At 52.3% G+C, this 27,928-nt stretch overlaps 1 protein-coding gene across 1 annotated transcript; it reads left to right on the top strand.

The window, feature by feature from the left end:
- The first annotated feature begins 3,061 nt into the window (after positions 1 to 3,061).
- Positions 3,062 to 26,069, top strand: PDIA4 (protein disulfide isomerase family A member 4). Its single transcript, XM_070618050.1, has 10 exons — positions 3,062 to 3,558; positions 9,365 to 9,545; positions 11,138 to 11,343; positions 13,680 to 13,818; positions 16,525 to 16,730; positions 16,859 to 17,017; positions 19,824 to 19,975; positions 23,214 to 23,370; positions 23,822 to 24,055; positions 24,818 to 26,069. The coding sequence occupies exons 1-10, from the start codon at positions 3,471 to 3,473 to the stop codon at positions 25,231 to 25,233; spliced, it is 1,938 nt and encodes a 645-aa protein (XP_070474151.1). The 5' UTR covers positions 3,062 to 3,470; the 3' UTR covers positions 25,234 to 26,069.
- Positions 26,070 to 27,928: the final 1,859 nt, after the last annotated feature.

Genomic DNA, 27,928 nt, shown 5'->3' with positions numbered 1-27,928 from the left:
GGGCGCGGACATGGCACTGCTCATCAAGCCATGCTGAGGCGGCATCCCACATGGCACGGCCACAAGGACCCACAACTAAAAATATACAACTATGTACCGGGGGGCTTTGGGAGAAGAATTAAAATAAAAATAAAAAATAAAAAAGAAGAAGATTGGCAACAGATGTTAGCTCAGGTGCCAATCTTTAAAAAAAAAAAAAAAGAATTCTTTCATCCTTAGAACAATGAGAAATCGTGGTCAAGACCATTGGCGTAACAAACAAATGACTGTGCCAGTTACATACATCTGCAAACTTTGAAAGACTATCTTGTCACGACAACATGCTGCAAAAATGTCACCTTGGCCTTATTTTCAATGGTCAGCCACACCCATTTGTGTGAATATTTCCCTTTTTTTTTTTAAAGATTGGCACCTGAGCTAACAACTGTTGCAAATCTTTTTTTTTTTTTTTTTCTGCTTTATTTCCCAAACCGCCCTGCCGCCTCAACGTGGCCTGACGAGCGGCGCCATGTCCGCACCCAGGATCCGAACCCTGGGCCGCCACAGCGGAGCGCGCAAACTTAACCGCTCGGCCACGGAGCCGGCCCCTATTTCCCTATTTTGAATCATATCAAAGGCAGTCAGTACTCGAAGTTACTGGAAGATGCAATAAAAGTTGCAGCAGCTGGAATATCATTACATTCCATAAGATAATGATAGCATCTGAGGAGAGTTAAGGGATACGGTGGGCATTCTCAGGCAGCTGCTGGAGCAGCGAAAGAACTTCTGAGTGGGTATGGGAGCTCGTTTCAGTCTCTCATCTTCATGAATCAAGGTGGACCCTTCAAAGGAGAGCTAAGTTCCCTCAGAAGACAATGTAACAGCATGGGAAAATGAGTATGATGTGATAGTAAGTTAAAAATGTGGGATAGAAAATTACATGCAGATTGTGTCTCTGGCTACAATAGTATTTGCCTGAAGAGGCAGAGATTTCTGAAAGCTTCAGCTTTTCCCCTTTCTGCGGAAGGGGAAGTATGTGAGAACCATGGGAAGGTAGTCAGGCCCGTTTCTGAGTTCTCGGCACATATAAGAAGTTGTTTCATCTCACACTAATAAGATTGATCATAAGCCTCATGCACGCAGGGCATGCAGGTGTGCACCGGCCTGGTTTCAGTTCACGGTTTTCTGACCATATATTCTTGGCTTCTGACGGTTGGCGTAAGTTCTAAGATTGGTGATGATACTGTCACAGATCTACCTGGAGACTACTTAGATGGGGAGGATTATTTCCTCATAGCCCACTTCTCTAGAGAGTGCTGTGGGGGAGAAGAGGGAAGCACATGTTCAAATTGACCTATAAACATCACTTAATAGTGTTAAATGGCAGCCCCGAGGACAAGCCAGGGGCCAGTTCTATGAGTTAACAGTCAGCCTCTCTGTGCTCACAACCAATTGTGGAAATCTTGGAGATAATCATGAAAATATCATCTCTCTCCATTCTGACCCTCAACACAGTGATCTCCCAGCCTGCTTGTACCCATAACAAAATTGGGTGAGATTCAGGAATAAAGAAGAAACAAGGAGCTTTCCAACTTGATAATGTTTTGCTGTTGAATGAACTTCTGCCACTTTATAATTCTTTTTTTTTTTATTAATGTTATGATAGATTACAACCTTGTGAGATTTCAGTTGTACATTTTTGTTAGTCATGTTGTGGGTATACCACTTCCCCCTTTGTGCCCTCCCCCCACCCCCCCTTTTCCCTCGTAACCACCGATCAGATCTCCTTGTCAATATACTAACTTCCACCTATGAGTGGAGTCATATTGAACTTCTGCCACTTTAAATGCTTTAAAAAAGAATATAGTACTTTAATTTCACAAGGAATACAATGCTGATTTCATATGTATGTGTGTGTGTGTTTACATACATATACGTATACTGCATTTTGAGAGGTTTCCTTCCATACCTTGTATCAACAAAGGATCTTAGTGAAATTGGTTGTGTTTGAGCCACATCTGGGCAAATGGGCCTCTCATTCCTCTCAGTTTAATAAGGGTTCATAGGAAAGTACCAAGAAAGACAAAAATTCTGTCTATTTTTTGGAAGAGTTCTTTAAAATGAACTGTTTGATGTTCCACGTTCATAGCATTCTGATAAATCACTCAGTGCATACTCTGGTGTTAAAGTTAGTTGTGTAAAGTCTTTCTGACCTACAAAATTGAGGGGGGATCCATCATATTGAGGAGTTCAATAAAAATGTATTAAGTTAAAATTTTCTAATTGCTAAAGCCTGTGAGTAGCCAGCTTTCTTTCTTCCTGACTTAATCTGTGTACACGGAAAAATACTCCTGGACTCTTGGGTTTTTTGTTCTGTTTGTCTTCTATAATTCTTCAGGCATACTAATCCCCAGGTGTTAAAGAAATCTCAAACCCTAATACACACCACAGGCTTGACACACAAAAATCATTATCTTAACCTAGTTTTCTTCTCCTAAGTTGTCAAGAGGTGAGACCTCAAGTCTATAGACTTAGGTAAACCACTAGATTGCCTACCTGATGTATCACTTATGCAAAAAATCACGAGAGGAATAAATAACATGAGGCGAAGATTAGACACGCATCCGATGGCCTGTTCATAGATGAAACCGTGGAGAGAAGCTTCCCCAAATCTTAGTTCTGAATTAATTTTACTGCATGCTCATCCCCGCTCCCAAGCCCAGTATGTGTTTTAACCCAGGAAAGAAATGCAAACTTTTATTTGCTCAAGCAGAAAAAAGAAACCAAGAAGCCCCACGAAGACGAAGCTGACTTGGGAGTCCTGTTCTCTCCTTTTCCCACCGACAGATTTGCTCGGGCCCCGACGCCGGTTGGATCGGAGCCTCCCGGGGCCCGGGCAGGTTACACGAACATCCCTTTTCCCCACCGCTCCGCTAAGGACACGTGTTCTTCCTGCCAAGCTAGACCTCAGGACCAGGAGCTGCATCCCGCCCCTCTCCTTCCAGGCCCCGCCCCGCCCACTGAGCCATCAGCCAATCGAGCCTCGATGCGTAGCCAGGCCCCGCCCCTCAGGCTCTGGCCCGCCGCCTTTGTTCTTCCCCGCTCCCACTCTCAGCCTGTGCGTTCCCAGCAAACCGAGTGGCAGCCGCTGATTGGTGGCCGCGACGCAGCCAATCAGAAGGGGGCACCTCACGTTAGCGCTCGGAGCTTTAAACGCGCGAGGCGCTGGGCGCGCGGAGGAGGCTGGGGAGGGGGCCGGCGCGGAGGGCGGTGCGGCGGAGCTCAGCCGCCCAGTGAGGCACACGCGGCCCGCGCTCGGGTCGGGCTGGGATTGGCCGGCCTGTGGCTTCCCCCGCCCCCAGCCAATCGCCGGCGAGGTCTTTCGGGGGGCTTTCTGTCCCTTCCTCCGGCTTGGCTCGCGAGCCCCGGGCCGGAGATCCCGAGCGCCCAGCGGTCGCCGGCGCGGAGAGGCCGCGCCCCGCCCCTCCGCGATGAGGCCCCGGAAAGCCTGCCTGCTCCTGCTGCTCCTGGCGCTGGCGCAGCTGCTGGCCGTGGCGAGCGCCGGGGGGCCGGACGAAGGTGAGCGGCCGGGCGGCGGGCCGGGCCTGCGGGCTGCCGAGCGCCGCGCGGGGGCCGCGGGGGCGCGACCCGGCCGGTGGTGCCGGCGGAGCCCTCCGGAACTGGCGCCCGGCGCCAACTTGGGGGAGTCCACGGGCGTAGCGGTGGGCAGGGCCGCCGAGGAGATCCCGGGAGAGGGGGCTGTGGGGCCGGGCCTCTTAACGAGCTCCCCGCCACGGGGGCTCGGACGCGGGGAGGGTGCCGAGTGCCGCCTTTGCAACTGGCTGCTTCGCCGTGGTTCTGCTTAAATTTCTCTCGGGTCCAGGCGGACTGCCCGTCCCTGGGAAGGGGCGCTGGGGAACTGGTTACCATTTCCAGACGAACGCGCCCGGGGAGTGTGAAGGGAGAGGGGCCACTGCTTTCAAAACAGGTTTTAGAAAAGGGGCGAGGGTCTGGAGACCGCATCGGGAACTCTCTGGGGCAGCCGCGGGCAGCAAGCATTTTACTTCTTAAAGATGGGGTTTGTAGATAAATGACTCAAGGGTTCTGGTCTGAGGGAGAAAGGGATGGCTTGGTTTGCATCTTTTAGAAACTGGAGAGACCTTTGCTTCTGCGAGCATTTATTCAGCACCGACTCCGTGCCAGTCGCTGCGCTGGGTTCCGGGAGTAAAGGATGATGTGTGGCTCGGGCCCATCAAGTGCCCGCTCTAGTAGGAACATTAGACAGCTACTAGACATGGTTCCTGCATTTTTCTTGGAAATAAGCTAGCAATAAATGCGTAAGAGAACTTTGAAAATTAGAAGTCCTAGTCAAGAGAAGGCGGCTATTGCTGGAGAACAGGGCATCCCGTTGCTGGTCTTAATCTTCTTCCTCTCCGGCCTTTCTCCTGATGACTGGTTTTTTTTTTTTTCCTATTGAGTTTGCTCCAATGTAAATAACCCCTTTTTTCTAATATTAGTTTGTAGGGGAAGTGTGAACTTTATACTCTTTCAGACGGATTGAGTAACTTATGTGCGAATCACTGATTCAGGAGCCTGTCCCCAAATAGAAGAGGAAGTAAAAACCGGCACTTGGTGAAAAGAACACCTGAAAGGAACTAGATAGCAGTGTAGCCCACACGTGTGTCTTGGGACCTTTATCTAAATCACCTGGTGCCTATTTAAATCTAGAGTCCCGAAATATACCCAAGCAGAATGCAGGAGGGAGCCCTGGAATCTGCATTTTAAAGATGTTCTTCATTGATTCATAGGCAGAATAAACTTTGGGAGGACCAGTGGGGATGGAGGGTAGTCTTTGGAATGTAGCCAGAAAGCAAAATAGCATTGTCTTGGTTTTGATCCAGTGATTCCATTTGGGGGGGATTTTTAAGACGCCTAGGAGAGTGGTAAAGTTGGGTGAACACCAAGGGCTATTAGGTCCAGTAAGTTTATCATTTGGGTCACAGGTCACCAATGCAGTGGAGGCCCTGGGAAGCATTTGCCTCTGGGCTGAGCTCAGGAACCTCTGGAGTTGTCATGGCCGTGGTTGGCCTCTGAGGGGCATCCTCTGGGGTGGGGTGGGGGTTCTAGTCCTCATCTTCACTTTCCCATCCCTGAGGGCATCCCTGGCCCTTTGCTTTGAACACCTATCACAGGGGCCGCCCTGGTGGCTCAGCGGTTAAGTTTGCACGTTCTGCTTCGGTGGCCCGGGGAGGGGGGATTCACCGGTTCGGATCCCGGGTGCGGACATGGTGCCGCTTGGTAAGCCGTGCTATGGTAGGCATCGCACATGTAGAGTAGAGGAACATGGGCACAGATGTTAGCTCAGGGCCAGTCTTCTTCAGCAAAAAGAGGAGGATTGGCAGCAGTTAGCTCAGGGCTAATCTTCCTCAAAAAGAAAAACAAAAACAAAAATACCTATCACAGGTAACAAGTCCTGTGGATTTATTTAGGGGCCACACTTCCCTCCACCCCAGAAGTTCCAAGTCTTTGGGCTGTTTTGTTTTGCTTGCCTCTCTTACATTTTAGATTCAAACAGCACAGTGGTGTCTGAGTTTCTAAATGCTGCCCCCGCCCCCCACAACATGGTTCCTAAATAGAGCTTAAGCTCTGATGGTGTAAGCCACAGGATGCAGGCTTTCCATGTCTCAGATGAGAAGTCACTTGTCCTCTGCACATCTTTCCAGCCAGAGTAGTAAAGGAAAATGTTTTGGTGCTGGTTGTTGCCTCCTTTTATTTGGGATTGGTTTAGATTTGAAAGTAAGTGGAAATTCACTTGGGTGTAGTGCTAAGGACCTGCCCATCTCTTTTCATTCCTGAGAAGTAATTATCAAACGATTCCCCCTAAAACTTAGGGTATATTGGGAAGAAACTCTGATGCGACAATACAGCATAGCAGGTGAGTGGTCAGGACCCTCCACTGAGCAGCTTTGTTATCCTTGAGCGGGTGACGAAAGCTCTGTGCACCTCAGTTTCTTCATCTGTACAGTGCGTGTAATGTGTTTCCCTCAAGGGGTGAGGTGGTATGTTTAGGAGCTCAGCACAGTGCCTGGCGCATAATGAATGTCGGCTGTAATAAAGTTAGATCTGGAGTTAATTTCTTTGTTTAATGTAAACATTCAGTATTGACCTAGTGGTAGAGTTTTTCCAGCTCTTACGGGCACTTTGTGGGGGTGAAGAGTGGCCAGCTGAGGAGGTAGAGGGAGGGCATCCTGAAGGAGCTGCCTGCATCCAGGCTGGGCAGGGATCCACTGCTGGGAATGGACAGGGCCTGCAGTGACCTGGTTGGAGGAGCGGCCCCACATTTCAGGAGTGGCCCTTACATGTGGGCTAAGCAATGTAGAAAAGCTGCGAGAGCCTTCCCAGGCCTCACGCTGAGGAGGATGGCACCCTTCCAGAAGGTGCTGGAAGGCTTTGGATATGTTTCTGTCCCAGAATGTCCAACTTTAAAAGTGAAACTGAGTGAAGAGTGGTCTCCCCATTAAAATGTGGGATGTTTTCCGGGTAGGGATGTGTGGGTGTCTAGTGAATAGGAATACAGAGCCCACACCTTCTCACATTGCAGAGGAACCATCCCAGGGTTATCTGCGTGTCGGGGAGGAATGGAAAGGAGGGGCCCCACCTTAATGCAGATGAGAATCCTTAATTACGTAGGGGAATGTTCTGTCATTTTCTTTGTTATCCTTAAAAATATAAAATGAAAATCTTTTTTTTTTAAAGTAGCAAGAAATGAGCTCACTCTTAGGAACTCTGTCCCATGGTAACTCACGGACACCCATTTAATCAGGAGACCCCATCACTAGTGGTGGTCACAGACGCTTCGGGCTGAGCACAGAGCTCAGAGCATCTTTGCTTTTCTCTTCTGTAAAGTTCGCCTTATCCCCGTGCGTTGAGCGGATCGCCAAGTCCCTGTTTCTGCCCTAGCTTGAAGAGCGGATTAGGTCCCCAGTGCTTTCTTTTCAGCCTCCGTCCAGTCTTTCCATCTGCCTGCAGGTAAATTTGATTCTCATACTGGACAGAGCAGCCGGGCAGTGAGAGTGGATATGCACGGCCCGCGAGCCCTGCCAAACTGCCCTCAGCAGGCCTTCCAGACCGTGTGAGCATCCGTGTCCCGGGCAGCACATGTGGTTCCTCCTAGGCTCCCCGGGTTTGCAGCCCCCATGCAGCTCACTTTGGGTAGGACCTTCAAGTGAGGGGTGGTCAGACTAGCCTTTTGGAAGGCCATTGTGACTAGCGTCCCACAGGCCTGCTTAGGTAAGCTCAGTACTTGTCCTGCAGTATTCCTGGAAATACCTGGAACCCCTAGCCAGCCAGGGTGAAACTCAAGTTCCCAAGAGCCATTAGGTCAGGACCTGAGTGTAGAGTGTCGGCTGCCAGTCACCAGTGGAAGGGGATTCAGTGTGATGTGAGTGTAAAGAGACAAGCTTAGGCCATCAGCCTAAGAGGTGGAGATGGGGCCTGAGCCCAGGGGTCTCCCTCAGGTCCTGTCCTCTACACACCCCAGGAGCCTGGTTCTTACCACTCTCCCCAAGCCCTCTTGATGCTGCCTGATGACAGTGCTGGGGGCCTGGGGCCTCTGCAGGTCTGTCCACCCCAGAGGGTTCCTGCTGTGGAGGAAGGAGGTGGTGAGGTGACCGTGGAAGTGGGGATGTTGGAGAGCTGTGGCCCAGAGTGCAAAGGTGGGGAGGGGCGACAGGGCAGGGAGGGAACTTGCCCCAAGAAATATGGGCATTTGCTTGGTTTGTACTTCTCAAATTGGTTTCTATTTGGATTTTAGAGCTGTTCTTCCCAACCCCCCCCCCCCCCCCCCAAGGAACTTAAACTTTAAGTTGGAGAGCGGAGAGAGGAATGTGAAAGTCAGGAAAAAGCAGTGGGATGTTTAAAGGGACACAGTTGAGGAAAGTGTGGCTCCGTGGGGAGGAGGTGGGTTTTTGGTTTGCTTTTTGTAATTAGTTTGCAGATTGGGTTGATCTTAACGATAATGAACAAAACGGCCACCCCACCCAGACCAGTTCCCTGGCTTGTCCAGCAGCTGCAGAGGCGCCACTGGATTAGTTGGGGCGGGGCTCAGATTGGACAAGTCCCAGGGGTTCCAGGATCCCAAGGGCAGGTTTTCAAGCCCCAACCTCACCCTCAGTCCCAGATAGCTGTAACTCTCAGAGTTGGTTTATCTCCTGGGGAGCACCTCCAAAAATGACTACTTGGCCCCTTGAAACATCCTGCCTCGGGAGTTAATGAAATCGTGCACTTCTGCATGCCCATGTGACAGTAGCTGGAGAGCCTAGTTAACACAAGTGCGGTCCCACAATTCCTTGCATCTGTAGTTGGGCAAAAAGGTCATTTGAACCTTGGTAATAAGATGTACTCGGATTCTTGCATTCTGGGAAGAGAACTTTGCTCCCAGACAGGGCATCCTGCACAGGTGTAATTTGTTGTATATTCTTGATGCATGTTGACCTGTAAATCCCTAAAATTCTTCATGGGATAACGCCCACCCTGGAGATTACTCAGGGCTGACTTTATAAGCAAAACGTAATTCCCCATCCTCTTCCCTTCATACTTCGAACTTTCTCTGAAGGATAATGAACTTCTGGGGCTGTTTTTTATGCATATGAGGTAAAATGCCATCCCCTTTTCAGAAGTGGAAATCGTATTCCGTCCTCGAGAATGAAAAGAGATCAAGTACTTATTTCTGGTTTGTACTGTTTTGGGAATCAGACAGTCGTTCGGTCACGGGAGATTGAAGGAGGCCCTGCCTCTGGAAAGCATAGAGGGTGAGCGAGAGGAGGCATGTCCCTAAAGTTAGCCTTGCCCTTGAGCACAGATGTGGGGGAACCACAAAATGAGGAGCTCCTCACATGCCAGGCGTGGGCTGCGGGTAGAGGAGCCTGTGCTGCGGGGGCGAGGCCCGGAGAGACTGCAGAGGGGCGGTGCCGAGGACTGGATCAGACCTCCGGCAGGAGGTGGGGAGGAGAGGCTGACGTTGGGGTTCTCTGAGTCTGGGCAGGAGGCATGCACAGCAAGCCCCAGGGGGCTACGTCTGGAGAGGGGGCCAGTCCTGCCCTGCGAGTCCTGCTGGGGCATATAGCCTTTAAATTCTAGTCCTCTTGTTTTCAGATATCTCTTAACCATCCCCTCCCTTCAAATGAAATCTTAAGAGGCCACCCAGTGTGCAAATTTAGAGCATAATTTCTGGGATGGGGGAGGCCTGATGTCACCACCTCTTCTCCTGGTGGCCCCCAGGAACCACTTAGTACTTATGACACCTTTTGAGGGTTTGGGGTTCTAGGGAGGTTTCTGAGGAGGAGAGTCACCAGTTCTCTAACCAGTCTGGATGTTTTCCACTCAGATTCTTCTGATAAGGAGGATGCCCTTGAGGAGGAAGATGAGGAGGAGGACGATGACGATGAGGAAGAGGAGGATGACTTGGAAGTTAAGGAAGAAAATGGTGTCTTAGTCCTAAAAGACACAAACTTTGATAACTTTGTGGCTGACAAAGACACAGTGCTACTGGAGTTTTACGCTCCATGGTGAGGACCCACATTCTGCTTTAGTCGGCTGGATGGACCAGGGGTTTCTCTGTGCTCGCATGCTTGACCTCTCAAAGAGTCATCCAGATTTGGCAGGGTGGGAGTGTCTGCGTGCAGGAATTTGGCCCCTTGGTTCAGGAACGCCAGGAGCACAGCATTCCGCAAGTGCATCGAGCATCCAATGAGCCAGCCCTCAGGGACCGCAGTCTCACTTGTTTCAGACTCTAGTAGTTTAAAATATGAATATGTCCCCTGATAGTTACAGCTCAGGCGGGGGGACCTTTAACAAGTTGTGATGACTTGGAGAACTGTGTCAGTGACAGACATGTCCCTTGTTACAGATTCTGCCCCCTACCCATCTCATGGCCACCCCACCTCCCTCCTCCTGCCAGTGGTCAGGCCGGTTGCCCAGTGCAGGCTTGGCCTGCGGCGTGGTTTCCAGTTAGGAAAGGCACACAGACCCTGGGGGAAGCAGAGCCGGGCGCCCCACTTCTTTTCTGGTCTCTCACCCTCACGGTGTGGCACCTTTCAGCGCGTGCGCCTTTCCCTCACCTCTCTTCTGCTGGGTTTTGTTCTTTTTTGGGGGGGGCGGGGTGGAGGGAGAAGATTAGCCCTGATCTAACATCTGCCGCCAATCCTCCTCTTTTTGCTGAGCAAGACTGGCCCTGAGCTAACATCCGTGCCCATCTTCCTCTGCTTTATATGTGGGACGCCTGCCACAGCATGGCTTGCCAAGTGGTGCCATGTCCACACCCGGAATCCCAACCGGCAAACCCTGGGCTGCCGAAGCGGAACGTGTGCAAACTTAACCACTGTGCCAGTGGGCCAGCCCCATTTTGTTCGTTTTAAATCTCACAATCCCTTCTTTTCTTTTTTCTTCCTCCTGCCCTCCCTGGTTGACTTTGGAGACAAAATAGTCAAGATATACTTATGTCATTTGTCCAGTGCCTGCTGTTCAAGCATGGTACAGGGTGTCTTGCATAAAATATCTAAATAGTCCTTTGAACAGGTCTGTGCCATTATATTCCTATCTTATAGATCACCAGTTCTCAAACTTTTTGGTCTTAGGACCCCTTGACACTGGAAAATTGAGGACCCCAAATAGCTTTTTATGTGGGTCATGTTTATCAGTATTAACCATTAAACTGAGAAATAAAAAAGTATTAATTCATTTTTAAATCACAATAACCCATTGCGTGTTAATGTCAGCATGCTGCCATCATTGTCGTTCATGGAGCCTCTGGACAGCTCCAGTGTACGCTTCTGAGAGAATGAGTGAAAAAGACAGAAAACGTCTTTTGTAGAGAGTTCTCACCACACAGACCCCCTGAAAGGGATCCCTGGGCCCAACTTTGAGAAACTTACAGATGGAAACCCTGGGGTTTGGAGATGTTAGAAGTCTGCCCAAGGCAGAGCTGGGATTCAGACCTCTATCTGATGTCCAGCTGCCTTGGCCTTCCTGTTGTGTTACATTGTGTCTCTCCTCTTAACTGGAAACATTTCTGGTCCTAATGCCACCGTTTTTTTGTGCATTGCTGGATTTAAGTCTCCTTAAGTTAACCTGCTGCTGCTTCCCTAAATCTAATTCTTAGGTGCGGACATTGCAAGCAGTTTGCTCCGGAATATGAAAAAATTGCCAGTACTTTGAAGGAGAATGATCCTCCCATTCCTGTCGCTAAGATCGATGCGACCTCGGAGTCGGCACTGGCGAGCAGGTTTGGTGTGAGTGGCTACCCGACCCTCAAGATCCTTAAGAAGGGGCAGGCTGTCGACTACGAGGGCTCCAGGACCCAGGAAGGTGAGTGGTACCTGAGCTGTTGGAGGAAGCTGGGGCCAGGACTCTCCTCCTGGAACGGAAAGTGAGGGGAGGGAGAATTTGGATAATAGAAAGGAAGACAAGTTGAGGGGACTAGGAGTGACCCCTGGGAGCTCCAGCTTCTGGGAATGTTTGAGGTAACTACGATCAAAATGAACTCGTCCTTGGGTAGGGGGATACCTTCCCATTTAAGACCATGAAACTCAGGGTCTAGAGCAGATGTGTTAAGAAATGACATAAGAGGCCAGGGTTCTTGGTGCTGTTCTAGAGCAGTGGTTCTTAATGTTTACCTTGCATCAGAGTCACCTGAAGGGCTTGTGGAGACAGATGGCTGAGCCCCATCCCCAGAGTTCTGATTCAGTAAGTCTCAGGTCAGGATCAGTAATTTGCATTTCTTATGAGCGAAGCTTCTTAAGTCCAAGGCTTGCCAAGGCTGCCATTCCAGAGCCCTGCATTGAGAACCAGTAGTGTGGGACCCAGATGGTTCTCTAAAAGTAGGCCTAATGGATCCCTGCCTGGCTCACATTAGGCACTAAATAAATTTTTTTTTTCTTTTACTTTTTTTTTTTTTAAATTGAGTTATTGATAGGTTACGATCTTGTGAAATTTCAATTGTACATTAATGTTTGTCAGTCATGTTGTAGGTGCACCACTTCACCCTTTGTGCCCACCCTCCACCCCACCTAGGCACTAAATAAATTTTATTAAATGAATGAACAAATAAAATTGTGGCATCTTTTGCATATCTCTTAATCACTGAGAAAAAAATTACTCGATGCTCCATTTTCCATTCCCAGTGTGGCATAGTGAGAACAGCACTGCACAGGGTTTGGGTCTTTATAGCTGTGAAATAGCGCTGTGTCCTGGACAAGGGCCTTCCCCTTGCCAGGCCTCGGGTTCCCCATCCTCAAAACATGAGGTCACTCGGACTTGGTCCCCAAGTTTCCTTTGAGTTGGTGCAAGAGTCTGTCCTGTGATCCTCTGAGCGCTGGAACCGTTGTGGGTACGTGAAGAAGACATGATCACGACCATTAATACTTTCACATTGTATTTGTTGACTAGATAATGTGGTTTGGAATTCAAAGAGGTGGATAATCAATAGTCTTTCCACGCTGGCCCCACCCAGCTCCCCTCTAGTAAGGCGGCTGGTATAACACGCTTCTCCTGTGCCCTTCATGGATACTTTGTACACATCAAAGCAGATACATCTATGTGTATAATTTTCACACAATTATTAGCATATCTTAAACACCATCTGCACCTTCATGATTTTACTTAACAAATTTGTTGTAGCTGTATCAGTACATAAGGAACTTAATCTAAAAACATGCTGAAAGTTTACTGTTTAAAAGTAAATAGGCCTGTATATTTGGAGGTCTGTGCTCAACCTTTGACCTCTAGGGATGTGACCCCATTTGGAATCTTGAGAGCAGTACTGGCCAAAGTGGGCTCCTCGGGCAGTCGGCCCCCCAAGTGTGTGTTAACAAATGGGCCTGTTCCGCGTTCGCTGACTCGGCGTCAGGCGTGGGCTGGGGCGGGCACCTGACCTGTGGGTGCCGTGGAGGTGCTGCTGGTGCTCGCTTCGTCTGAAAGCTTGTCATTCTCAGGCATGGTTCTCAGACCTGGCTCCTTGGGTTCCACTGCAAAAAAGGGGACGTTTTTAAAAGTTTGCCACCACTGCTCCTAAGAACCACTTGGAAAGTGCTTTGTGAGAGTATGTTCTGTGTCCTGCTCCCACCATTGATTCCTGCTCTGGGGACCAAAGCCACAAATGGACCTTCTTCTCATGGCTTCCCAGGTGATGCTGGTGCAACTCAAGCCATGGGGGAGCTGCTCCTCTTGTCGTTTTTCTCCATTTTCACATGCATTTTACCATGATGAAATATGCTGGTGCTAAGTGTGCATGAGTGAATGCGTATATATTTGCACATGCAGAGGGGAGGCCCCCAAGACTATTGCCGGGCCTGTGTGGTCCAGACACTGGGAGGTGCCCCCTCGGGGTTCACTTGCAGTTAGTACCGTGGTCCGTAAGAACGGAGTCTCCCCCATCAGGTTGGTTGTGGTCCGTAGAGAAGTGTGCAGGTTTGTGCAAGGCAGTGGACCTTCTGACTCCTACCTGTGGCCTCAGAACTGCAGAGTGGCCCTGGCTAGAGATGCTGTTGGACTTCAGGAACTCAAATGTTCCCTCTTCTCCTGTGTCATTTCCCCCCCACCCCCGCCCTTTTCTCTCTTCGCCCCTCCCCACCTGCCTCTGGAGTGAGGTGAGTGCCCACCGGCTTTGGGTCTGCCTATGCTCAGTCTTTTTGGTTTTCTTTCAGAAATTGTTGCCAAGGTCAAAGAGATCTCCCAGCCTAACTGGACACCTCCCCCAGAAGTCACGCTTGTGCTGACTAAAGACAACTTCGATGAAGTGGTGAACGATGCAGACATCATTCTTGTGGAGTTTTATGCCCCATGGTAAGATGGTGTTGCTCTCACATTATTCGGATTTTGATCGGCCCTGTACTGTGCGCGGTACCCTAGCAGGCACTGGGCGGGCGTGTCAGAGGCAGACCCCCTGCACGAGGCAGAGGTGGCTGAAAACCAAGGTGTGCAAAGGGTGGAGTGGAGCTGCTCAGTGTCCGGGCAGGGGTGGGTGGTCCTGTGCAGTCTTCTCCCATGGCATAGGATGAGGCTAAACAGAGGCCAGGAGTGTCGAGCACAGTGAAGCCCACGTGTCCACGTAAGGGGGCTGCCGGGTGATCCCGGGCCCCTCAAGGCTGGAGGACACCACTGTGCACCAGGCCTGTGTCTGCCTAGATCACCTTTGTCACTGCACACCTGCTAGTGCGGGGGAAGTGTCGCTGTGAAAGCACTCTGACAGCCATGACTCGCAGTGGGAGCTGGCGCTGTTTGCTGTCCTGCAAGGCATCGAAGTGCTGCTCTGGAAGTTTGTCCGGCCGTGATAAGGAGGAAAGGGCAGAGCTGCCGCAACAGCAGGTGGGGTGGTGGCAGCTGGCCGCCTCGTGCTGCCTGTCCCAGACTGTAGTCGGGGCCTTGCTGCCTCCCTCCCGAGGTGTTTGAACCATGGTTTCATCTGTCTTCATCTTTGCTCATCGCTGTTCCAGAGTGAATCTTGGAAGATGACCCCCAGCCTTGCTTCACTCCTGAGACGTGTCCCCTTCTCACGCCGGAGCCTCTGGTTTCCACAGCTGTCCTGCCGTCTGTCCCTCTGCTCACCTGTCTCCTTTGGCCTCTTGTGCTCCCAGATCCTCCATTACAACCTGTGCCTCTTGATGCTGCCCAGCCTCTCCACAACCCCCAATCTCAGACTTTAGCTCTGGGAGGAGATAAGCAGCAGAGAGCCTGGCTGGTGGGGGCCCCGCCTCCACTTGCCCCCAAAAGAGCCCTTGTTTGTTTGGGTGCAGTGGCCCCAGGACATGGTTAGGATTGGAGAAGACGTAATCCCTTAACCCAAGCTTATGGCCCACTCCCTGCCAGAAAATAGGAGCCCCCAGTGCTGCAGAGGAGTCAGGCCAGTCCCTTAGCGTTTGTGAGGGATGTGGCTGCATGACCGCCACATACACAGGTATCATAGCCAGTTCTGGCAGTCAGATAATGAGTGATGACAGAGCTTGTCGAAGAGGGGAAAGCAGAAATTATTGGAATGGAACATTCAGGAGAAGGAATCCGAAGGACCAAGGTGGGGTGAGGGGAGGACCGGGGGAAGGAAGAGGCCAAAAAGAAAGGCAGTGGCAGACAGTGACTACTCCTTGAGCGCGGCTTAGGGGCAGAGGTGTTGCTGTTTGAGGAGGGAAGGAGACCTGAGCAGTTGGAGTAGACAGAGCCGGGCAAAGCAGGCTGTTTTCAAGGGAGATGTGCCTGTGGCTGGTGGTCCAGGAGGCTGTCAGCCTTCCCGAGGAACAGCCCCAGGGGCCGTTTATTATCTTGGTGAATTCACCATGGATCAGCTAGTGGTTCTGATTCTTGAGCAGGCTTGGTGTTTGTCAGGATGGGCGGCGTAGACCAGAATCGGGAATATGACCATGGGGCAAACAGGCGTGACCCCAGGTGGCGTGTGCTCTGTGACAAAGCCCCAAAGCTCTGGATCCTGCCGCAGAAGACGCTGTGCTTGGTCGTCCTTGGGCCTGCACACGGGAGAAGGAAGGGAACGCTATGGTGCATGTGGGGGGCGGGTAGGCCTGTGGCGCCCTTGCAGCCCTCCTCCGAGGTTTTTGCTTCAAGAGGGGCCCGTTGTGGGGCCGGGGGGTGTTGAAGGAAGAGCAGCAGCACTGTGACGCCTCGCTGCGTGGGCCCATTGTGGAGCATAAACGTGTGACACCCTGAGCTGGGTCAGCGGGCCACTTCTTCACATTGGTGCTCAGTACGTGCCTCGAGTGCAGATTCTTCCTCTTTCTAATACGGCAGGGGAACAGTTATCCTTTTACCTGCGAATGGTGTGCATATTCCAGGAGGCAGCCTTTAGTTCACCTGGGGGTCCTGAGGACCTTGACTAGACAGGGTTTTGTTTTTGCTCAGTACTGAAGCCCCCGGCTTGCCATGCCAGGCTGGATGTGGTCCACAGGCTCTTGTTGGACAGAGGCATTCTAGGTTGTCTCTGTTCCGAAGTCTCTGGACTCATGCCTCCTCCTGCCCTGGTTGGTTGGTGTCAGTGAGGGTTTGTCATCGCTATTCCATCTGTCCTCCATGCTTTCGTTATGTTAGGACTTTAGTCCACTGTCCCTCGCCTCACGCCTCCTTTAACAGGCTAGTGTCAACTTCCTACCTGTCCCTCGTGTCCCAGATCAACTGTCACATCCTGTATGAAGCCATCCTCCTTATCTATCCCAACTCTCCAACCAAGAAAATCTCCCCTTTTAGGACATTGTCTGTCTTGGCCTTTCTTCTGTCTTACCCCACACCCCAGTCACACTCCTGTCTGCACCTGTGTTGCCTGTGAGCGTGTGTACACACACACACACCCCGTGTGACTGCCACAGGAGGAAGCGATGTCATGCTGGCCTCTCCAGGGGACTGGCTCAGCGCCCTCACCTAGGAGACATTCAGAGCTTGGCTGGATCTAAGCAAATTGCTCAGGAATGCAAGTTGGATCTTTTCCTCATTTAGCTGCGAGGCTGTGTCCATGCTGGAACAGCCCCTGACAGAACTGGCTTCCTCTTGCAGGTGTGGACACTGCAAGAAACTGGCCCCCGAGTATGAGAAGGCCGCCAAGGAGCTGAGCAAGCGCTCTCCCCCAATCCCCTTGGCGAAGGTTGATGCCACTGCAGAAACAGACCTGGCCAAGAGGTTCGATGTCTCTGGCTACCCCACCCTGAAAATCTTCCGCAAGGGAAAGCCTTTTGATTACAATGGCCCACGGGAAAAATACGGTACAGTGGCTTCTTCCTCCTACCTTGGCGGGAAGGGGAGGCTCCCTGGCTGATGTGGGCAGCGGGCAGAGCCGCAGCAGAGCGCCCTGGAACCCTGGGCCCCTCCTCAAGTGAACCTCTGCTCCCAGGGATCATTGACTACATGATCGAGCAGTCTGGGCCGCCTTCCAAGGAGATTCAGGCCCTGAAGCAGGTCCAGGAGTTCCTGAAGGATGGAGATGATGTCATCATCATTGGGGTCTTTAAGGCAGAGAGTGACCCAGCCTACCAGCAGTACCAGGATGCTGGTAAGTAGTGGCTCTCTGGGCTGGAGAAAATGCATGCGTCCTGGCCATCTGTCTGAGGTTGCTGGGGAGTCTGCTGCTTCTGCATAAAACTCCTGGGCTTGGGGCCGGCCTAGTGGTGCAGCGGTTAAGTTCACACGTTCTGCTTTGGTGGCCCGTGATCTGCCAGTTTGGATCCCGGGTGCGGACATGGCACCGCTTGGCAAGCCGTGGTGTGGTAGATGTCCCACATATAAAGTAGAGGAAGATGGGCACGGATGTTAGCTCAGGCCAGTCTTCCTCAGCAAAAAGAGGAGAATTGGTGGCAGATGTTAGCTCAGGGCTAATCTTCCTCAAAAACAAAACAAAACAAAACCCTGGGGCGTTGATTTAGGGGATGGCTTGATGGCAGAACTGAGATGGCATCAGTGGGAACATGCTTTCCTTTCTGGGGTTGAGGTTGGAGGTTAGTTCCCTGTGGCCTTGATTACCTATGGGCGATATGATCTCGTACTAAATAGCTGCGCCATCTCCCTTCTGGCCTCTGAGAGGAGGGGAGGTCATCCAAGTTCATTGTCTACCTTCTTCCCCTTCCCAGAGCCCCTCTGCAAGGGGAGGGTCTTGACCAGAAAGCTCTGAATCAGACCCAGGTTGGAGTCCTGGCTCTGGCACTTCTTAGCACTGTGACCACAGGCAGTGGCTTGATCACTCTGGCGTTCTCACGTCCAGCATGATGATCTTTTCTTCGTTGAGAGGTGGTTAGGTTAATTGAGTATGTATGTAAGTGTAATGTAATGTAATGTAAATGAATGTAAATAAAGCGCCTAGCCAAGTGCCTGGTAATCCTAAGTACCCAGTGAATGCTGGTTTAGCTCGTCTGAGAAGTGACATTGTGATGAACAGCTGTCAGTAGTGGTGTTCTTTGGGGGCAGGGGTCCTTGCCGTCCTGGGGGCCCTGGGTTATGAGTGGGAGATGGCTATTTGAGGAACACTCAGGGTCCTCTTCATCCTTATCAGCTCCTTCCTAGCGCCCTCCCCCCTCACCCCGTGGTCACACGTACCTTCGCTCAGTTTCCTACTTCAAAGTGGTAATTATAATCTGTTCAATGCACTGCTGGCCACTTCGTGCTAATGTCTGCACTACACAGTAACAATTGTGCGTATGTCAGATGCAGATTTGCGTGGTGACACTTATGGTAGAGCTAAATTCCATTCCCCTGTCCAACATGAGACCTGAGGGCCTTCCTCCGTCTTTATTGATTAGGTAACCTTGTCATCCACTGGTAACCAGTCAGGAAGAAGCTTGAGGGGGCCTGTCCAGGGCCATGTCCGGGTGCAAGTCTCACGCTGTGTGGATGTAAATCCCCGGGGGTCCGTGTTAGGATGCAGGATCGGGTGCAGTAGGGCCGGGTGGGCCTGGGTACTGCCCGTGCTTCGGGTCTGGGCACCACACTTCACGTGTGCCTCCCACGTGGCTTGGTCGGTCGGGTTAGGCAGCAGGCAGGGGTGAGAGTCACTGGGCCTGGTATGCCCGCCCGTTCACTGTGGACTGCGTGGAAGGAGCCAGAGACGGCCCTAGGGGTGCGAGTCCGTCTATGAGAGGCTGTGAACGTGGTGGGTAATGAAGGTCTTGAGGCGATTGACCCATGGCCAGCTGATGACAAATGCCTGGGGCATGTGGAGGTTCAGAACAGGAGTGGGAGACTGGCCTGCGAGTGAGTGCCTTCTGGAGGGGCCGCCTTATTTAATCTTCACGGCGCTCTGTGACGTGGACTCTCATGTTTCCACAGAGGAGGGACTGAGGCATGGGGAGGTGAACAGCTAACATGCCTGAAGTCACACAGTGAGGTCAAAATTATGCTTTGAATCCAAGTCTGTCTGATTCCGAAAGCCATAAGCTTGTCCAGGCCACTCCCTACCTCCCCCAAAACAGGTGGTGTACTGTCTTAGCCGTGTGTTCCTGTAACCCAGTTGGGAGGCCTGCCTGCAGGGGTGGGGTGGCACCTCTGGGGTCTCACCCAGTGTGTGGATCGCACACTCAGCTCAGGATGGGTCTGCATGCCTCAGCAAGGCCAGAGCGGAGGGACTGAGTGCGTTCGCCAGGGGGATCTAGGGCAGGGGTGCCCTCGGCCAGATCGGGCCCCACCCGGTTTTCTAAGTGTCATTGGAGCGCAGCCCCACGTGCTGCTTTACGCATTGTGTAGCTGCTTTCACACTGCGGCACAGAGTTGAGTGGTTGGGACGGTGCGGCCTGCAGAGCTGGGGATGTTTACTGTCTGATATTTATTGATGCTTTCCAGAAAGTTTGCTAGTCCCTGTTTTAGCGTATCCTCAGTCAGTGTGGGGTTTCATCTTGGGAGTTTTTAAATAAAAGTGTCCATACAGCAAAAGAATGGCAGCCCACAGACAGGCTGCCCACCAACTCTAGGAGGAGAGGTGGCCCCCCTGGGGAGGGTGCGATGCTCACTCGTTCTTGTGACAGACGCTGTCTGAGGTTAATGTGCTTCTCAGCACTGGAGGCGGCAGTTGACCGTAGCTCCTGGCAAATTAGCTCTAAGTTCTTCTGTGAACATTCAGTTTGTAGGTTTTTGTTTTGCTTTGTTTTGTACAAATTCCAGTGTAGAGTATTTAAAGCATTACATCTTTACCAAGTTTTAAAATCCAAACTCCCTTCAAGCATTTAGGCTCTAGTGGTGCCCGCACAGCATTCTCCATGGTAATTACACTGTTTTTAGGGCATTTGCTTTGGCTGAGAATGGATAATGAGTTAAACCTAGGTCGTGCAATCAACTTAATAAATTGTATCTTGATCCCTCTGTTAATTTCTCAGCTAACAACCTGAGAGAAGACTACAAATTCCACCACACTTTCAGCACTGAAATAGCGAAGTTCTTGAAAGTCTCCCCCGGGAAGTTGGTCGTGATGCAGCCTGAGAAATTCCAATCCAAATACGAGCCCAGGAGCAATGTGCTGGACATCCAGGTGAGTGCAGGCTCTCCGCACCGGCCAGGCCACAACGCCAGCGCCTCCAAAGTGCCAGCCCTTGGGCGTCCGACTGTCATGAAGACGCCGGCAGAGCCACTGCTGGGGTTTTAAAGCATGGAGATTTTGCTCCGGGCTTCAGGCACGTAGGGTCTGGAGTGCCTTCCGCGGCCCCTGGTGAGGGCGTAGGTTCCTGGAAGGCTGAGGATGGGAACACAGCCAGCAGGGTGGCCCGTGGTTTATTGGAGAGACTGGGGGGCTCCCACACACCTGGTGGGTCTTGGGGCAAAGTCCTGGCAGAGCTCTGCCCACTTTTGCAGAGAGTTGCTGCCACTCTTCCTGTGTCCTGGCAGGCAGCACCGCCCCTCCCGTAGGTGCCCCCCACGCTGTGGGTCTTGCCTGCATCTCTGCTGTTGCTCCTGCCAGGACATGCTGCTTGCTCAGAGGTCTGCCTCATTTGCCAATAGGCTGCAGAGCCATGGCCAGCCTCTCTGTTCACTGGATGAAGCTGTGGAGCATGGCACATGGGTTTGGCCTTCTTTTCTCTCCACCCTCATCTTCCTGAAGGGTGTGACACTCTCACCTTTAGAAGGGCAGAGGGAGTTCCTAGTCCGGCATGAGCCTGGATCCACAGGAGCCCGTGCTTCAGTGAATAGATCTCCAGATTTGAAAGAAACCTTAGATCTCAAGTGCAAAGTTTTTGTTTGGTGGAGACTGGATGCAGAGAAATGAGCTGTCTCAACCTGAGTCCCACAGCCGCTTAGGAGCAGACCGAGGGGAAAATACAGGTGTCCTTGTTCCTGCAAGCACTGCTCCCGGGGTGCCATGACCGGCTCCGTTTGGGCCAGAGCTCACAGGACCTGGAGGAGGTGGTGCCTGTCGGAGGGCAGGGCAGGGTGAGCTGCGCCTCCTCACTTGAGTCCTCTGGGCGTGCAGCGCAGAGAGCAGCCATGCCCCTGCTGATGTGTTCTTGTGACCAGGGAACACAGCGTGGCCCTGGAGAGACCGCCCTAAGCTTTCTGAGCCCGGGTCTTTAGTGCCCTCGCCCCTTCTCAGAGTCTCCCATGCGTCCCCGTCTGTCTGCTGCTGCTCAGGCTCGGGGCCCCTCGCCTCTGCCCTGGATGTATGGTGGCTGCCGTATCTCCTCTCCTCCAGCTTCTCTTCTTTCATCCTCAGATACTGACGCGGGGTCCAAAGAGGGACCCAGATGAGCTTGGGGGGCTGCAGACCTTGGGAAGTCTGGCAAGTTCTGTGTGGTATGCAGGTTCCCAGGAAAAGGGGGTCTGTAGCTTTCAATAGATTCTTGAAGGGGTCCTTGACCCCAAAAAGGTTAAGAGTCACACAGTCTAGACTATTATACATCCCTACCACTTTACTCTTTTTTAAATTTTAGGGGCTGGCCTGGTGGCCAAGTGGTTAAGTTCGCACGCTCGGCTCCGGCGGCCCAGGGTTTCGCCAGTGCAGATCCTGGGCACAGACGTGGCACCGCTCATCAGGCCACTTTGAGGCAGCGTCCCATATGCCACAACTAGGAGGACACACAACTAAAATATACAGCTATGTACTGGGGGGATTTAGGGAGAAAAAGCAGGAAAAAAAAATTTTAAATAGATGGATATTATTTATATGCCACCTTTGTTCCAAAAATTGTTTAAGGCTGCTTTGTAAAAATTCACACAACACAGTAAATGCAACTTAAAACAAAGTGGATTTAGCAGTGAGGATACAGAGAAGACCGGGTAAGATAGCTGAGAGGAAGCCGAGTATCGAGTCTGCACATGCAGCACTGCTGAGAGATGAGGAGTCAGTCTGCCTGCAGGACATGGGGAGGCGGCCCTGGCCTGAGTTCACACTGAGGCCCCAGGATGTGAGTGCTCGGCTCTGGAGCAGGTGTGCCCTGGTGTCACTCCACCTTACCCTGGAGTCCGCCTCCTGAGTGACGTTCAGTCCTGAGCTGTCAGTGCCACCTGGCCCCCTGCAGCCCTCCTTGTTCACGTTTCCAGCACTTTCCTCCCTTCCTCCCCCACCCAGTGCCCTGGGACCAGACCCTCTGCACCTTGTCTCCTGCCTCATTCCTGCCGCTTCCCTCGTTGGAGTGCCTCCTGCTCCCTCCCAGCTGGCAAGTCCTGCCCGTCCTCCAGTGCCACACAGGGCCTTCTCCCTGACTGTACCATCCAGATGGGACATGGGCCCTGGGGGAAGAGGCAGTGGTCATCCACTCTTTCCTAGCTGTACGAAGTAGGGCGAGCAGCTTAACCGTGGACATCAGTTCCCTCACCTGTAAAGTGAGACAGCAGTGTCCACCTCTGGTGTTGAGGCTGGGGTCTGGAGGGCCTGGCTCAAGTCCTGACTTAGTGGGAGCCCTTGGGAGCCCTCTGTGTCCAGGGCATTCTGCCTGTCCCGCAGGGCAGTCATCCCACCTCTGCTGACAGCCTGAGCTCTGTGTCCCCGAGCAACTGCCACCACGTCCAGCCGGTCACAGATGCTGCGTAAATGTCAGGGTTGGCTTCATTTCACTTGGAAAACACCTGGAAAGCCTCATGAGCCAGCCTTAAGAGCCACCATTGTTGAGCCTGACCAAGGACAACTGCCTGGGGTCCAGACCCAGCTGAGCTTCCTGCACCGCAGCCTTCCAGCTCCATCTCGGGAGGGGTGGCCTCCGGTGGGGCAGTGTCCCCAGCTGCATGGCTCTGTCCGGCTCTGTCTGGCCCCACATTCCTCCCCAAGGCCACCTCGTGTTTTGGTGTCGGGGGTAGAGAGTGTGGTTTCTCAAGGCAGAACGCAAAGCCTCAGTGGCTCCTTAAGCGGTGTACACTCGGGGCTCCCTTACCTCCCTGTGCTGCGATCTTGTAAAACATCCCTGATGGGGCCGCTGTGAGCATCAGCTGAGGGGAAGATGGAACGTGCCACTCAGGTCAGCCACGTTAACAGCTGCTGTCATCCGCAGCCAGGCCTTCTTCCAGCAGTTTCTGATTGACCTTGACAGTGAGCCCAGCCCTAGGGGAAAGGGTTACTGGGCATCTGCAGTTGCCTGGGAAGCTCACTTCAGGTTCTCTGGAGGAGAAGGAGCCCTAAAAGACAGCAGGGAATTACTGGGGTGTGCTCGAGTGGGGCAAGCCCGGAGCGTCTCCTCCTGTGCCATGTCCCTTCAGAGAAGATGTCTGTACTCATTAACAGTGACAGTGAAAGGTGGGAGTGTTTTGTTGGGCGCTCCTCACCTGTCCCCTCTTTGAGGCAGGGCTCCACGGAGGGATCAGCCATCAAGGACCACGTGTTGAAGCACTCCTTGCCCCTGGTGGGCCACCGCAAGACCTCCAACGACGCCAAGCGGTACACCCGGCGCCCCCTGGTGGTCGTCTACTACAGTGTGGACTTCGGCTTTGATTACAGAGCTGGTGAGGGACCCCCAGGGCCTGTCTGGCGGGTGGGACACTGGGAATCCTGCCCCCAGACCCTTGTGGTTTGGTGGCTGGGTGTGTTTTTTATTTACACCTCAGGGTCGTTTTCCATTTGTGCTGTGTAGCTAGCCTTTTCCTTCCATTTTGAGTAGGAGGGGAGCTTAGAGTAGAGACCAGCACCCTCTTGGAGATGAGGCAGCTGAGAGTTGGAGATGGTCGGAGGCTGCAGAGCTAGGACTAGACCAGCCCCGACTCCCAGGCAGGCGGGGCTTGTGTCACTGGGCACAGACCCCCATCACAAAGGTGGCATTTTTTAGAAATGCTTATCTCTAATTGAGGCTTGAGCCTTGTCAGAGGATATGAGCGACAGAATCTTGAAAGTGACCTCTTCGGCTGAGCCAAGACTGGAGCTGCTTCCCTGCTCAGCTCAGCCCTGGTCCCGTTTCAGCCACTCAGTTTTGGCGGAACAAAGTCCTGGAGGTGGCCAAGGACTTCCCCGAGTACACCTTTGCTGTGGCTGACGAGGACGACTTTGCCACGGAGGTGAAGGACCTGGGGCTCAGCGAGAGCGGGGAGGACGTCAACGCAGCCATCCTGGACGAGAGCGGCCGCAAGTTTGCCATGGAGCCTGACGAGTTTGACTCTGACACCCTCCGCGAGTTTGTCACAGCTTTCAAAAAAGGTGAGCGACAGCCAGGCCTCCCCTCGGGGCCCCCTCTGCTTCCTCTCCGCAGGGGGCTGGGCAGGCACGACACCTGGCCCCCCAGGTTTTCCTCCTGGATGTGAGGGACGGGAGGGTAGAGACGGAGGATCTCCATCCTTTGCTGTCTCTTTTTTTTTTTTAATAGAAAGATGACAGGTGTCTTAGAAATTTCAAGAAGGCTAATTTTTAAAATATTTAAAGTAGAACAGGCTCCTGGACTTTAGAAATAAATTGTGTGTGTAGAAAACTTGCTACGGGGCTGTACACAGAATGTTTTTTCCATCTGGTTGAGCGCATGGTCCCAGTTCCCCAGTGCTGGCAGGTGGTGGCCGTTGTCTCGCTGTCTGCCAGGATGCTCAGTGCTTCTCCCCACTGTGGCTTTCTGGGCCCCGGGTGCCGGCTCTCCCAGCAAGCCCTCTGCACCGGCAGCATCTCTCTTGTGACAGCCTCACTGAACAGGACCCAGAGGCCCAACACAGCCGGGTGAGGCCCACCTGCACCCTCTCTGGCCTTTGCTGGGACCGGGAAAGTGGAAGATTTGAGGAAACCATAGAGAGAATTACGTTGCCTGTTGTTGGGGGTGGGGTTTTGGAGACAAGGCCTTGCCCGGCCCTGGGAGCGTTTGACTTGCCCCATCCTCCTCCACATCAGGTGGGCCTCACTGCCTGGTCCAGTCGGAGCCACCAGGGTCCCAGACCTTCTCAGCACTCATGCCCCTCCCCTGCTTGCTTTCCTTGGCAGGAAAATTGAAGCCGGTCATCAAATCCCAGCCGGTGCCCAAGAACAACAAGGGGCCTGTCAAGGTCGTGGTGGGGAAGACTTTTGACTCCATCGTGATGGACCCCAAGAAGGACGTCCTCATTGAGTTCTACGCGCCCTGGTGTGGGCACTGCAAGCAGCTGGAGCCCGTGTACACTGCCCTAGGCAAGAAGTACAAGAGCCACAAGAATCTGGTCATTGCCAAGATGGATGCCACTGCCAACGACGTCACCAATGACCGCTACAAAGTGGAGGGCTTCCCCACCATCTATTTTGCCCCCAGTGGGGACAAAAAGAACCCAATTAAATTTGAGGACGGGGACAGAGATCTGGAGCATTTGAGCAAGTTTATAGAAGAACATGCCACAAAACTGAGTAGGACCAGGGAAGAACTTTGAAGGCCATGGGGTCTGCGGAGGGCGGGAGGGACCAGGGACATTGTAGCTTCCAGCAGCCAGCGCTAGAACCCCAGCGAGCCACCCAGCTGATGGGTTAGCGCAAGGGCACTATCTCTTTGGGTTTTTGTTTCTTTTTCTAAAAAATTTTTTATACCCTGATATTTCACTTCATGCTCTGAATACTGAATAGATAAGAATGACTCAATAGATTAGTCCAGATTTTTACAGAGGATATATCTATTTTTATCATTATTTGGGGTTTGATTTTTTTTTTAACCTTCCACTTTCTTTAATATATTTCTTCAAAGCAGATAAATTGAATCTCTTCTGTGTGAATTGTTTTTTATTTAAAATTTTAAAAAAAACCTTTGCCAAATCATGTTGATTTTTGCCTTTTATTTTATCATTGTCTGAGGAATTAGTAGGTGAAGAAGATTTGACTGTTGATGTGCTTTAGCTTTTGTTGCTTTCTGTTGTGGCACCAAGTGAGAACTGTCGCCAAGCCCCTACCCAAGGATGACATTTCAGCCCGATCTCTGAGTCACACCTGGTCCAGAGAGAAGCACCATCTCTGTGCAGGACTGGGCATCGCCGTGCCTTCTCTTTTCAAACCAAGGACTGCAGGGTGAGGAGCGTTTCTCAGGTCTCCTAGACCCTTCGAGTCAGGTTCCAAGGCTCGTTCATGGAGAGAGCCACCCACCTGTGGCAGGCAGCCTCGCTTCTTCAGAGTCAACATTGCCGGAGGAGAGATGACCTAGGCACAGGTGGATACTTGAGGGTCATGGAAAAGATAGGGAAGGCTGTCATGATGGAATAAAGAAATTATTGAAAATTAACCTGCCCAGCTGTGTCAGAGAACATCCGCTCCGCCCCAGAGCCTTGGTTGAGTTGAAGATGGAGAGGCTGAGCTGGGCCGGGTGAGGAGGACGCTCTGTCCTGCAGAATGCAAGTCACCTCACCCAACCCCTGAACGTCCGCGCAGTGGGGTGTCATCCTGACCTAGCTGGGGGGCATCCGTGTCTCAGCTCTTGGTTGTGTGGAGGTGGGCAGTGGCACATTCTGTTGGGATAGGGTAGGGATAGAGGACAAGGAGCCTGCCCTGAGCACTTCTGGGGGCTGGAGGAGGGGATAGGACAGGGCGAGAAGCTGGCCCAGCCCTCACTCAGGTTCTGGGGGATTTGTGTGATGTCCGTTGCATTCCAAGAGTTGCTTCACCGAGATGTGCCGCCTCCCCCTCCCCTCCCCCGCCACTCACTCCTAGTTTTGATTGAAAGAAAAGTGCTGAGGTTGAAGTTTCTTGAGCTGGTGGCAGTTCTTTCAGCAGTGACTGGTGTGGGTGTGGCAGGGGTTGGGTGGGGGGCAGGAAGCAGGTGTCACGGGAAGGGGCAGCGTAGGTGGGTCTTTCCAAATGATCTGCTTTAAAGTTGAGTCTGGCCAAGGTGGACTGGGAATTATGGGTGGGCGATGGTGTCTGGTAAGTTCTCAGAATCTCCAGTGTGACAAAGTCTCCTACACCCTCAGTGTCCTCTTCCATCAGGAGGACACGTGGGCCTCCCCCTCAGGGACTTGATCTCAGAAAGCTCACAGGAGTAAGTGGGTGTGGGGCTTGAAGGCGTTTTCTACAACCGAGAGGCATGCTCCTCCAGCACCACCTGGAGAACAAAGTGGTTCCTCCCCTGGGGCCTCCAGTCTAGTCAGGGAGACATCACACACACACACGTACACACACAAACCCACCCCCCAGGAGGAAGAGACCTGGGCACCAGGAGAGAGTAACAGCATGGCTTTCTTTGAACTGAGATGACCTGGAAAGCCCCTCTTTCTGAAGCGACATCTGAGCTGAGACCCAAGGATGGGTTGGCTTGAACCCGCAAAGGATAGGACTAAGTCTGGCTTCTCAGTGTAGTTCCAGGACCTGCAGCTCTGGCACTCCCTGGGCGTTTGTCAGAAATGCGGAGTCGCAAGCTGCGCCCCAGACCTGCTAAATCAGAATCCGCGCTTTAGGAAGATCCCTGGAGATTCATAAGCACATTGGAGTTTGAGAAACACCAGACAAAGGCCCTGAGGCAGAAGTCAAAGTGTATCCTCTTCTGAAATAATCTGGAAACCAGGTTGCCCAAGAGAGTATCTTACCTGAGTTAACTCCTCCTATATTGACTATGAAAAGCAGACCCCCTACCTCTGTGGAAGAATTTACCCCAGACTGATTAGGGAGCTTGTAGACAGGTAAAGCAGACAGGCAGCAAATCGATTCCAGTCTGGTGTGGACACAGCCGTGGTGACAAGTGCAGGGGTGTGGAGGCTGGAGCAGCCCTTTGGAGAGGCTGACCTGGGAGCCAAAGGAGGAGGGGGGAGGGGTACACTTTCCAAGGCATAGCAGATGCAAGGGGACGGAGGCATCCGACTGCGGGGTAACTGGAAAACCACAGAGGGAAGCAGTGGAGGTGAGAGGTGGGAGTTGAGGCTGGAAGAGGTAGGGCCAGATGTGCGGTCCTTTTGCAGTAAGTCAAGAATTTGACCTTATTCAAGAACTTTGTGAGGAACCATTGATGGTTTTAAGCAGGGAAGTGACATGGTCAGGTTGAGATTTTTACAATACCAGTTAACACTTGGGACCTTAGCAAAAGCCAGACCCTGTGTTCAGGAGTTTGCCGGGTTATCCCGTTCAAGTGATCTGTGGGGCGAGAACTACTGT

The sequence above is a fragment of the Equus przewalskii genome, chromosome 4 (genome assembly GCF_037783145.1).
Source record: "Equus przewalskii isolate Varuska chromosome 4, EquPr2, whole genome shotgun sequence".
NCBI lineage: Eukaryota > Metazoa > Chordata > Mammalia > Perissodactyla > Equidae > Equus > Equus przewalskii.
The sequence above is the reverse complement of the archived record's forward strand: the minus strand, read 5'-3'. Positions and strand labels throughout refer to the sequence as shown.